The 12,716-nt window shown below is 50.3% G+C and overlaps 1 protein-coding gene across 6 annotated transcripts; it reads right to left on the bottom strand.

Annotated features, from left to right (window-relative positions):
* Window positions 1-4,379: 4,379 nt before the first annotated feature.
* On the bottom strand, window positions 4,380-11,447 carry Des (desmin). Of its 6 annotated transcripts, none has more exons than XM_027397296.2 (9): window positions 10,870-11,447; window positions 9,627-9,687; window positions 9,433-9,528; window positions 9,170-9,331; window positions 8,884-9,009; window positions 8,219-8,439; window positions 6,761-6,804; window positions 5,263-5,345; window positions 4,380-5,072 (listed from the first exon to the last, which is right to left on the bottom strand). In XM_027397296.2, the coding sequence occupies exons 1-9, from the start codon at window positions 11,445-11,447 to the stop codon at window positions 5,031-5,033; spliced, it is 1,413 nt and encodes a 470-aa protein (XP_027253097.1). In that variant the 3' UTR covers window positions 4,380-5,030. The 6 variants fall into 6 exon arrangements, with proteins under 6 accessions (XP_027253097.1, XP_035295137.1, XP_035295138.1 ...); XM_035439246.1 differs by having other exon boundaries at window positions 8,219-8,418; XM_035439247.1 differs by having other exon boundaries at window positions 8,219-8,370.
* Between the last annotated feature and the right edge of the window lie 1,269 nt (window positions 11,448-12,716).

Genomic DNA, 12,716 nt, shown 5'->3' with positions numbered 1-12,716 from the left:
TCTCAGCAAAATGGTAAGGCATCTCTGGGTTTTGAGAATTACACGATCTGACCTATGTTGTGATGTTATTAAATTATATTAAATTTTAAAACGAATATTAACTATTTAAAAGGCCCTGGCACAGGGCCTGGAACATGGCTTATATCCTGCCTGTTATGTCCATTCAGAGGGTATACCTTGACTTGCTCCCAAGGCTCTATGGGCCTGGGTAGAGGAGGCTCAGGCCCCTGCTGGATGCTAGCGCCATCTCCTGGACCAGGCTGGCTCAGCTGAGACAACTGGAAAAGGTCAGGCTGCGGTCAGGCCAGTTGCTCAAGACAGCTGGCTGTAAGGTGTTTGTCTGTCCCTCAGTATGGGCCCCACAGTACCCTGTATCCTGGCGCCAGGCTGGGTGTGTGTGCTGCCAGGCTGTCCTGCCTTCTGATCACAAGTCTATGGTGTCATGGAAAGATATTTGGGCTCCACAGGCCCTGTCTTCCTTTGCTGTAGATGGCTGTGTGACCTTGGCAGATCATGCCACCTCTCTGGGCCAAGGAACGTTTCATCTAAATTGTTTTTGCTTGTTGTCTGTCTGTCTGTCTGTCTGTCTGTCTGTCTGTCTGTTTGCCTTGAGAGGTCAGCCTGGAACTTGTTATGTAGAACAGTCAGGTCTGAAACTCATGACTTTTCCTCAACCTTCCCAGTGCTAGCTGTTGTGCCTGGTTCCTCTGAGTGGTCTATAAAATACCTTGTTTTTTGCTTTTGAGATTTTATTTATTTTTATTTTATTTTTGTTTATGTGTGTGAGTGTTTGTGAATATATGTGTGTACACCACATGCATGCAATACTCACAGAGGCTGGAAGAAGGCATCGGTTCCCCCTGGGACTACAGTTACAGGTGTTTGTGAGCTTCCATGTGGGTGCTGGGAATCGAACCTGGGTCCTCTAGAAGATCAGCCAGTGTTCTCAGCTGCTGAGCCATCTCTCCAGCCCCATCCTCCAAGTCGTAATGGCATACTATGTGCACATGAGGTGAGGAGACACCCCGATAAACATCCATTGAATCGGTGAAGAAGTGGGTATCACCAGCCCTTCCTAGTGAATATTTAATATAGAGAAAAGTAAATAAACGTGCCCAGTGGGTATTCATTCAGGAAGTATTTAAATATTTAATGAGTATCTACTGTGTACCAAGTATTCTTTGGGGTGCAAGGGCTATAATAGTGAATAAAATAGATAAAAACTGTCCTTGGGCAGCTGACATTTTTAGGTATTGAATCAAAGGTCACTGATTCATTTGCATATGTGCCCTGGTGAGCTGTGTGGAGACTAAGGAGGGGGGATGGAGTGACCTCAGAGGGCAGGGCTGGAGTCCAGCCAGAGTGGACAGATGGGATAGGAAAGTGCCCACTGGGATCTAGCTGCCTCTACAGTCCTTCCTGCTCTCCTCCTCAGAGAGAATTGGAGATGGCCTGAGCCTGGCCTGCGGGCTATAGGAAGCCTCTGAGTCTTGTAGAAAGCTCCACAGCATCTCAAGGAACGGGGAGAGTTTGCGATGGAAGCAACTGGGCTAAGGTGACTGGAGACCTGACTCTAGGTTCATAGCCATGTGAGATTGGAACCTTCTGTGGTCTGTCTTCTCCATCCCTGAGTCACTGCTAGCTCACAGGAGCCAGCAGGCTCAGAAAAGCTCTACTCAGAATGTACCCTTTGGGGGTGGAGGGCAGCATTGGCCTCCTGTCTGAGGACAGGCAAGTGCAGTCCCAGGAGACAGGTATCTGAAGGAAAGGCTTCGCTTCAGAGCATCCCCTGTGGAGGGGCCTCCAGAGTACTGCCACAAAGGATTCAATGGGATGAGGCTGGAAAGGGGATTCCTGTATGAGGGATGTCTGAGGTCTCATTGAGTCTGGAGCCCCCAGTGTCCACCACCCTAAGGACACTTGAGCTGTTATTTTAGGACAGTGAGGTTACCCCCCACCCCCAGCTAGGTGTCCTTTTGCCCTGTATGGAGAAGATGAGTACACATAATTCACTCAGATGATGGGGAACAACAAGGCTCTAGAATCTTCTTTCAGGCTGCCATGGCAGTCTTATCCACCAGGGCCAGGGCCTCAGCCCAGACATTCTCCAGAGAAGTCAGTGAGTTTCAAAGATAGACAACTCTTTGCTCATGCTTCCTGCTCTAAACTCACATAAAGACACTGACTGTCATTCTGGTCCGTGTTCTGTGAGAGGCTGACTCTATTAGAGCATGTGGGAGACGGAATGACCAGGTGGCTAAGGTGTGGACTTGGAGTGGATCCTCAAAATGGACCTGCTTCAGGAAAGTTGGAAACTGGTAACACAAAGGTGTATCCAAAGGGGGAAGAAAGACAACACTACCTTAAAGGATTTTGGAAAGCTGTTTTAGAATGACTGGTAGGGACTTTAAGGCTAAAGCCTCATTGGTTTATTCACCTGAAACCTATATGAAGAGCAGATTAAGGAAGTCCATGAATGCCCAAATAAAAGAATAACAAGATCTGGGCGCACACCTTTAATCCCAGCACTCAGGAGGCAGAGGCAGATGCATCTCTGTGAGTTCAAGACCAGCCTGATCTACAAGAGCTAGTTCCAGCCTCCAAAGCCACCTGTCTCAAAACCCTGTCTCAAAAACAAAAACAAAAACAAAAGAATAACAAATATTTATTTGGGGAACACACACAATGAAGGTAAAGAGCCCTGGAGGTACAGGACGCTGCCTGCCATCAGGTCTCCTATCACCACCCAAGAGAGAGAGCAAGAGAGACCCTCCTCTTCCTTATAAGGGATTATGTCGGCACACCAAAGCCCCTCCCTAAGGCCGGTACCTCAAAACTATTGGCAGAATGAATCCCCACTACACCTGAATGTATTCATCATCTCTTTGATTTTTTCTACGATCTTCTACCTCCTTTAAAGGGCAGTCACTTAGACATGGGAGGAGCAGCATGGAGCCTCAGGTCCAAGGCCTTATCATGTTCCTAAAATCGTTCATTGACCTGAAACATGTTTTAAGAAATGGAAAGAAAGACAATCTTCATGCCTGCACCCAGACCTTTGGGCTACTCAGTTGTCTCTAAGCTATTGATAAGTCTTCCCCCAGAGACTGAAATGCCTCCTCAAACACACACCAGTGATCCATACATATGTGAAGCTTGTTTTAGTACATGAATGAATGTCTTATACGGTTCCTTTTCATTAACAAAACATTCTAAGTCAGGGTTCTCAACCTGTGGGTCGTGACCCCTTTGGGGGTCACATATCAGATATCCTGCATATCAGATGTTTTCGTTACAACTATTAACAGTAGCTAACTTACAGTTATGAAGTAGCAACAAAATAATTTTATGGTTGGGGTCACCACACCATGAGGAACTGTATTTGAGGGTGGCAACATTAGGAAGGTTGAGAACTGCTATACAAAGTTATCGTGGCCTCACAATGTGTTTTATTCTAGTTTCTCTTTTTATTTCTTCTTTTTCTTTTCTTTAATAATTCCTGTACACCCCCTCTTGTTTTCCCTTACTCTCTCAAATTTTCCTTTTGTGTGTCCTTGGGTGTTGTTGTTTGGATTTGTTTTTGTTTTTTACACAAGGGTCTCACTCAGTAGCCCAGGCTGGCATTGAATGTCCACCTCTTGAGTCCCAGCACTAAGGGTAGGGGTACGTGCAGCACACCTCCCCTGGCTCCCTTTGGTATGTAAATGACACTACATTCCATTGGAATTGCATATGGATGAAAGATAGGTTGACATTTTCTCAGTGTTGAGCCTTCTTAGCCATGTAAAAATTTTGTCTGCACTTTTATGAACATTGTTACTTTGCCTGGACTGGCCTCTGGGTATTAAAGAGCCTTAGAAAGGGTTAAAAGGTACTTGGAAGACTGAAGCAAAAGGATCAAGAATTTCAAGTTGAACCTTGGGTACAGAGGGAGTTTGAGGCAAGTCTGGGCTATATGAGATACTGTCTCAAAAAAAAGAAAAAAGTAGCCAGGCGTTGGTGGCGCACGCCTTTAATCCCAGTACTCGGAAGGCAGAGGCAGGCAGATCTCTGTGAGTTCGAGGCCAGCCAGTCAGCCTGTGGAAGAGAACTGTCCCCAGCCCTGCCTTCACCCAGATGTCCAGATGATCTGAAGGTAGGATAGGAGGCTTAAGGAAAGGGGCGGCACTGTGGCATTTAACAGAAGCCCCTTATCCAGCTTCCCCTATACAGCACACAGACTGCAGCCTGGGAGGCCATAGGGCAATCTAGCTGGGCAAGAGGGTGACACAGTCAATCTCAGGGTGACGGGTGGTATCACAGGGTCCAGGGTCCCTGAAAGACTCATCAGTCAAGACAGCAGGGGCATGTAGGTTTGTGCTTGGCTCTTTATTGTTTCTGTCCAGGGCCCCTGCAGCGGGAGGAGCAGGCGTGAGAGGCGGTACCCTCCCACCAGCCTGAGCCCACTCTCTGCCTCTCTCTTCTTTTCCCTCCAGCTGCTCACCCATCCACTCTCCTTCTGCAGCTCCTGCTCCCACATCCAGCACCTTCGGGTTCCCTCTTACAGCCCCAGCTTTTCTAAGCCCATCCTGGGCTGGGGTGGGAAAGAGAGGGGGCATACGGACATTTTTTAGCCCCTCCCCCACCTCAGCTGAGAGGCTTCACTCCATCTCTGACCCAGGCTGGGGGTCGAATGTGGGGGTGTCTATACAGCTCTGTTCTGACCCTACAGATCCCAACACCTTCTCTGGTACCCTCTCCAAAGCCAAAGGCTAGAGCCTGAGGTTACAAAGGTGGGAGGGAAAGGGTCATGACTTGAACTAGGTCCTATCTGAAGAGCCAGGCTTGACGACTGCCAACAGCCAGGACTCATGGTAAGGTCTGCAGAGGTGACTGGGGTGTCTCCTGGGCAGCATGAAGACCACGAAGGGGTGATCGGTGAGGAAGGGTCAGAGGCTGTGAGTGAAGGAGAGTGGCTGGGTGTGACATCCGAGAGTGGAAGAGGCTGGCTTCAGGAGGCAGTGAGGCTGGGGGCCAGGACAGTGTCTGGCTTAGAGCACCTCGTGTTGCTGCTGTGTGGCCTCGCTGACGACCTGAGCATGACAGAAATGCAGTCCATCCAGTGCTGGCAAAGAAGTGCCTCAGCCCCATTTACTCCACCCCACAGCAGCAGGACCTCCTCACCCCCATTCAGGTAGGAAGTCACCCAGCTGGTGAAAGACACCTGGCTGGAAGACACACCATTACTCACACCAAGAACAAGGGGTCCAATAGACCACTCACCTCTCCATCCCGGGTCTCGATGGTCTTGATCATCACCGTCTTTTTGGTGTGGACCTCAGAACCCCTTTGTTCAGGGCTGGTTTCTATAATAGACACACCCCAAGCTCAGCCTGGCAGGTTCATACGTAAGCTGCACCTTGGATGGAACTCCACTCAGGCTGCATTGCCCCGTACGCTAGCCAACTTCCACCTTCCTTGTGACAACCTTCTGCCTTCTTCAAGACCTGAACCTTGAATCCAGCACCCAACAGATGGTTCTGTAAAGCCAGTAGTGCTAAAGAGCTGACTTTAAGAGCCAAAAGATGGTGCTGAGAATGCTGGTGCAGGATAGCAGGGGACCCAAGACCCAGTTCCGGTCCTCAAGTTCCCTATCCCTCCTTGTTCCCTCTCAGCCTCTGGATTTTCAGAAGAGTCCTGCATGAGTATGTATCCGTGGACTCTTCTCTAAGACAGAGAGCCCCAAAGCCCAGGCCTGTGGACCTGTGGGAGGAACTTAGAGGCTCCAGTTCTTTTTCTGTGGACGAACTGCATGATGTCTTAATGCAAAAGCTAGTCACTGATTCACTGGGCTGTTGCACTGGCCCTACTGTGCCTGTTTCCTCTCTGGGAAACAACAGCCATGATACTTCCCGGATTGTGACTCGGGGCTACTGATTTGCAGCAAAAGTGATTTTATATGCAAAATGCATACTTAGTAACTGAATAAACAACTAAGTGAAAAAAGAAGTCTGAGTTTCATAGTGGGGGTCACATTTAGTTCCTTGGTGTCAGGCGTTTGTCGTTCATGAATCCCTTAGCAAGCAAGTAGCCTGTAATGAACGTTTGACTCGATGGAGCACAGCATGTATTTTTCCTGATGGAAATGAACATCGAAGACGTAAAAGGTTTGATCTAGGAAAGGAGAAGCTGCCAAGATCTCCGACTCCCTTTCCTAATGTATCATTAGTGAGTGCTTCTCTGCTCTCTGGGGTTGGGAAGGCACTTGATCTGCATATTGCTAATGTCAGAATGGCAGAATGCCCTCAAATCTCATTCTCTTCATTGTTTGGCTTTGCTAAAATTTGGCTTCCTTTTTCCAAACGTGCATCCAACATCTCGCTCCCCACAAACAAGGCACTCAACAAACAGGCAGAGAACAGTGTACCAAGTGCTCCCTGGCAGCCTGCCAGACAGATCATGAGCAAGGGGTATCTTCCTGCCCAGTGCGTGATATGCTCCTACTACCAGGGGAACACCCCTGCAGCTTCCAGAGTTTGCCATTCAGAACACATCCTGATTCTCGAGACCCAGCAGTTCAGAAGGCACAGGGAATGTAGTCAGCATGATGGAACCAATACCCCCACCTCCCTGCCCTTGTCTTGGTGCCTTATCTACAGTCTTTTTTCTCCTTCACACCTGGTCTGCTCCAGGGTTCCATCCTTCTCACCTAAAAGGTTTGGGCTACCCAAGCTGACTCTCTGGCCCCTGCTGCCCCACCTGTACCATCCAGCATACTCACCTCGGAAGTTGAGAGCAGAGAAGGTCTGGATAGGAAGGTTGATCCTGAAAAGGGAGAGACCATGTCCCCAGAGGGTTAAGGACACTCAAAACTTCCGGAAATCACTCCCATCACTCTTTAGACTACTTCTCCCTAAACACTATTTCCAGTTGTCCTAGTCATCCCAGCCCCAAACTCTCACTACCCACAATGCACAGATCAAAAACTAACTCTAGGTATACCAGGAATTGCCCCTTCTAGAAGATCACACATTCTAACCCTAACTTTGGGCATGACACCAAGATGCCTAATCCCACTGTACCCTCCAGGTCCCCAGGTCCTCCTCGCTTCTGGCACTGGAGGAGGCATGAACAGCAGTTGGTAGTGATACTCACTTTGTGTCCCCCCCCCATGCAGGCCAGATCCAGGAGTGGGCCATTTATGCCTAGTCTAGAAAAGGGCATCTGGCTCTAGCTACCTTAAAAGGTCATCCATGTTGTGTTGGATGTAGATGTCACATTACAGAACTCAGGGGCTGGTGATATGGCTGGGCTGCTAAAGGGCTTGCTTAGCATGCACGAAGCTGTGGTTCAGCCCCCAGCACCATATAAACTAGGCATGACAGGACAGCCTGTTCAAGTCCCGGCATTTAGGAAATGGAGACAAGATGTTCAAGGTCATCCTTGAACTACATAACAAGGTTTGAGGCCAGCCTGAGCTACCTTAAGCCCTTCTCAAAAGAAAGAAACAAATAAAAAATCCTGAATTCTCCTTGTAAGTCCATACCTAAATATGACTGCCACACTTTTATGAGTATCAATGATACCATTTTTTGGCATAGTGGATCTGTCTTAAATTGATGTCAAACTTGCATACAATGAGATGGGCAAACCTTTAGGACACATCTAGTGAGTCTTGAGAAGTATCTGTCTCCATGTAACTGCTCATCTAATACAGACTGACACTATTTCTGTTTCCCAGAAGACTCCCTTACACTCCTGTTACTTGTATCTGGAGGTTGGGCAGGTTGCTTTGAACACATTGTCTGTGACTTGTCCTTTGTGAGGTGTGCTTGTATTTGCTTGTGTGTGCACTAAATCAGCCTCCTTGCTCTACGGCCTTCCATGTACAAGGCTGCCTGCCTCTCCATCTCTGTTTGTCTCTAGCAGATCCCCTCCCCTTTCTTCCTCCTCATTTTCCACTCTGCTTTCATCTCTCCCTAGACTGGCAGTAATATTTTATTACTGATTGCTGAATATGATTTTATGCTGCGGGTTCTTAATTCTAAAGGTAGATAAGGGAATACTTACATTTCTCTTTTTATAAAAAACCTGTTAATTACATCTTGCTTTACCCAGGTGGCCCTGGTTAATTTTCTGTGACTGGCAGAATAGTGGTCTCTCTTATACAGAGTTGTTGCCAGGTCTTCTTGAGATCTGTGATGGACTGAGCTCCCAGTACTCTACCCTAAATCCTCACCGGCTCTCCTCTCCCTCCAGCAGCTTCCGGTAGGTGGCGATCTCCACATCTAAGGCCATCTTCACGTTGAGCAGGTCTTGGTACTCCCGCAGGTGGCGGGCCATCTCATCCTTCAGGTGCCGGATCTCCTCCTCCAGGCGTGCGATGTTATCCTGATAGCCACTGGCCTCGCTGGCAAAGCGATCCTCCAGCTCTCTCATCTGCCTCATCAGGGAGTCATTCTGCAGGGGGTGAGGGGGCCCAAGTCAAGGATAGTCTCAGAGCAAATCTAGGAAGGAGGGCACTAGAGAATTGGGGTGGAAAGAGACCCAGTGTTGGAGGTTAGAGACAACACCACATGGTCATGGTCAGGTAAAAGAATTGTCAAAGGCTTCTTTCTCAGTTGTGGAACCGTGAGCTCTAGAGAAGTCTTAGGTGGCCCCTCAGAATAAACCACCTAATTACGGAGCATCTATACTAGTCCTCCAAGGGAGACACCCCCAGGAGTCCTCTGACTCCTCAGTACCTAACTAGGAATCCACCACCCATCTGCCTTTACCTCCCTGTACATTTGAGGAGATGGAGACCAGAGGATCTGTAATAGGCTCAAAGTGTCACAGAGTGAGGGTGCGGAACTAAGCTGTGGGCAGAAAGAGGCTGAGCTCGTGGGGGTGGGGAGGACTCACGGTGCCCTTGAGGGCATCGATCTCGCAGGTGTAGGACTGGATCTGGTGCCGGTACTCCATCATCTCCTGCTTGGCCTGGCGCAGGGCGTCGTTGTTCTTATTGGCGGCCTGGGTCAAGTCTGAAACCTGAGGGCAGAGAAAGGGACTCTGAGATGGAGAGAAGCAGGATGCAGTTTGGGCAAGGGAGTATGGAAATCCCAGGTTCACCCTACTCCATAGATCAGGTACAGGAAGCATTAGTGGAGATAAAGGACAAGTGCCAGGGTCCCCAGGCCAGACCACCTACCTTGGACTTGTACCACTCCTCAGCTTCAGAAATGTTCTTAGCTGCAATGGTCTCGTACTGAGCCCGGATGTCCCTGAGGGCCGCTGTGAGGTCTGGCTTGGACATGTCCATCTCCACCTGGACCTGCTGTTCCTGAAGCTGAGCCTGAAGCTCACGGATCTCCTGCAGGACACAGCTGGGCATCAGTCCCCTTCCAGACCCTCCCAAAGCACCTCCATATCCCCATTCCAAAGTCAGCCCACTGTCTAGCTGGGCCCTGGTACCTCTTCGTGCACTTTCTTCAGGAATGCAATTTCCTCATTGAGTGATTCGATTCTGCGCTCTAGGTCGATGCGAGCTAGAGTGGCTGCATCTACATCCTGGATAAGGGAAACAACAATGTTAGGGTCTGGAACAGCTCGAGTGGAGCCGAGGGAGAAAAAAGAGAGATGACTGCTAGGGACCAAAGAGGGCTCACCGCTCTGAAGGCAGCCAGGTTGTTCTCTGCTTCTTCTCTCAGTTGGATTTCCTCCTGTAGCCTAGCCAGGACAGACAGACAGAAAAATGGTGAGGTACAGTGCCATCAATAGAAACCACTGGCTGGGGACCTATCAGGGAGCCAGCTCAGGACACAGGGACAAGTCCTGGTTGCTGGGTAGAAACAAGAGGCCCAGAAAAAAAATAGCAGAGGCCCCGCCCACGGGGGGGGGCAGGAAGTGGCTCAGTCTCAGCCCTGGAGCCACACCCTTGAAGTCTATGTCCCAAATAGATTGACCTCCCAGGGGTTAGGAACTGTGTTTTATTTTACCCACCTCTATGTTCTCAGGCCTAGCCTGACCCATGTAGCAACTAAATAAATGTTTGTGACTTTGGTGGCAAGAAGGTAACTAACTCTGCTCAGCAGGGTAAGCAGAAGCAGAACCGTGAATGTACAAAACTTTTTCTGTCTTAATTTTTGTTTTTAATTGTCTAAAACAAGTCTCGCTATGTAGGCCCAGCTCGCTTGGTACTTGCTCTGCATCCCAGGTTTACCTACAAATCACAGCAATCCTCCTGAATCATCCTTCCAAGTGCTGGAATTACAGGGGTGTGCCCCCATACCTGAATTACTCAGCCTTTTCTTATTGGGTTGTGGTAGAATGGGCTGGTCTTCTTGAGCTTTAAAAGGGCCACAGGCCTAATCCACTGTCCCCTTTACTCAAGCCTATCCTTTTACTTAGTACAATAGCACTACCTCAGCTAGGCCAAGGGGCCAAGCTCCCCACCTCACCCCTCCCTAGGGCTTCATCACAGCTGAACTGAAAGTTACTGTTTGGTTTCCTTCCTCCTACTCTTCCCATTGCATCCAGCTTTCCAGGCTCCACCAGCCTCTCTTCCTTCATCCTCTGACCATGCTTTGGCCCTCTGCTTTGCCTCTGTTACAGTCACCACAGCACCACCACTAGAGCAACTTAGCATCCTTTCAAAGGCGGTTGCCCACTGTGCAATAGGCCCACCAAGATCCCCCATTTCTTCTCTCTATCTACCTCCCAAAGAAAACTACACCAGTGTTACATAGAAAGAGCAATAGAAAGATCGGGGGACCATCTCTTTTTAGGGAACACGGGGGAATGACCTCCAAACATGGGGTGAGGAGGGTCACAGGATCCCGGAGGGGGCGCCTTGTTCCCTGCAAGGGGATGGGGTAAAGGGGAAAGATCTGGGAGGCGCTGGGCCCTCACTTGGCTTTGAGCCTCTGTAGGTCGTCGATCAGGTTGTCACGTTCCACATCGACGCGGGCGCGCTGGTTGGTGAGCACCTCCACCTGGCGCCGCAGCTCGCGCATCTCCTCCTCATAGAGCTCAGCGACCCGAGTCGGCTCGCGACCCTTGAGCCGGTTGACCTCAGCGGCGAGCGCGGCATTCTGCTGCTCCAAGAAGCGCACTTTCTCGATGTAGTTGGCGAAGCGGTCATTGAGCTCTTGCAGCTCCACCTTCTCGTTGGTGCGCGTGGCCAGGAACTCCTGGTTCACCGCGTCGGCCAGCGAGAAGTCCAGCAGCTCGCCAGCGCCATAGGATGGCGCGCGGGTGCTCCCCAGCCGGCTGGCCCGCAGCGACCCCAGACCCCCGGCCCCGGAGCCCGACGTGCGCGACACCTGGTACACGCGGGATGTCATTGAGCTCGAGGAGCCCTTGGTGCCGAAGCCTGCTCGAGGAAACACGGGAGAGCTCAACGGGGAGCCCAGCGAGAAGCTCGGGGCGCCACCGAAGGTGCGGCGGTAGGAGGACACCCGCTGGCTGGACGAGTAGGCCTGGCTCATGGTGGCGGCGTGGACGAGGCTGGGCAGACGCACGGAGGAGGCAGCGGGCAGGCAGCCGGCTGGAGAGTAGATGTGAAGAGGGGAGACAGAGCCCCTTAGCCGTCCGCACTATTTGTAGCCCTCCTGACATCACCCCCCCTGCAGCCCCTCCCCTGACAGCTGCAGGATCCCTCTGTCCTGCCAGGAAAGGGCGGCCACAAGCGAGGGGGCGGGGAGGACAGCTCCCTTGCAAGAGGCCTGTGCCCCTGAGCTGCCCCAAGAGGAGAGAAAACAGATAGGCCTGGGTTTCACCCGGCAGCTAGCTGACAGGAGACCCCAGACTGGTCTCTTTACATTTGGAATCCTGCCTTACCCTGGGGAGAGCAGGCTAGAGATTTTCATTAGTTTGAGGCCGCTGCTTCTTCAAGGAGAAACTTTTAGGTCATTAGAATGAACAAGAAGGAACTCCCAAAGTATTTTATTTGCAAAGGTTGCTAGAAGAGGCTGAGGTTTCCAGCCGCTGGAGGTAAAGACCAGACAGGAGTCTACTAGATCATCAAAGGGGTCTCTAGACAGACCTGTAGGGTAGGGGGGCACACATTAGGCAGAGAGTTACCCTGGCCAATGCCTGACTGCTTATGCATACCACTGATACCTGGGCTCTAGTTCTGAGCCTCAGTTTCCCTCTGGAGGAGGGCAGGCCTCCTGTTTCCCTCAAGTTTATAACCAGCAAGAAAATGTCCAGAAAGATTCTGGTGAATGTTTCCAACTGTGGGGAACATTGCCTTCGCCTGACTCCTGCAGCCCCTGTCTCCCTCCCCCACTTCTCTGATTCATCCCCCTACTCATACCACCCACACCCACTCACACCAGGGGTTTGTGTTTTGTCAGGAGCTGCGTGTCAACCCAGCCATCTCCCTGGCAGCAACAGCTGCCAAGCCGAAATACCAGAGCTGGTATTTATAGACAAGGATGAACGCATGAGCTAGGAAGCAAGGTACAGGAGAGGGATTCTGGGGACTGGGGGCCAGGCACCTGAGGAGATATGAGTGTCAAGAAAGGTGTGTGTGCTGAACCTATTAGAAGATAAAGTGGGAAATATCCTTGAATTAATTGGTACAGGAGACTGCTTCCTGAACATAACACCAGTTATTAGCACAGACACTGAGATCAACAATTAATAAATGGGACCTCCTGAAACTGAGATGCTTCTGTAAGGCAAAGGACATAGTCAGCAAAACAAAACACTGGGAAAAGGTATTCACCAACCTCACATCTGACAGAGGGCTG

Source organism: Cricetulus griseus, chromosome 2, assembly GCF_003668045.3.
Source record: "Cricetulus griseus strain 17A/GY chromosome 2, alternate assembly CriGri-PICRH-1.0, whole genome shotgun sequence".
NCBI lineage: Eukaryota > Metazoa > Chordata > Mammalia > Rodentia > Cricetidae > Cricetulus > Cricetulus griseus.
Note: the sequence above shows the minus strand (reverse complement) of the source record. Positions and strands in the feature narration are given on the sequence as shown.

Coding starts and splice junctions, on each gene's coding strand:
- Des (XM_027397296.2), bottom strand. CDS start 11,447: ATGAGCCAGGCCTACTCGTCCAGCCAGCGGGTGTCCTCCTACCGCCGC. Junction 9,688..10,869: donor CTACAGAGGCTCAAAGCCAA/GTGAGGGCCCAG, acceptor TGTCCTGGCTAG/GCTACAGGAGGAAATCCAAC. Junction 9,010..9,169: donor AGGAGTGGTACAAGTCCAAG/GTAGGTGGTCTG, acceptor CTCTGCCCTCAG/GTTTCAGACTTGACCCAGGC.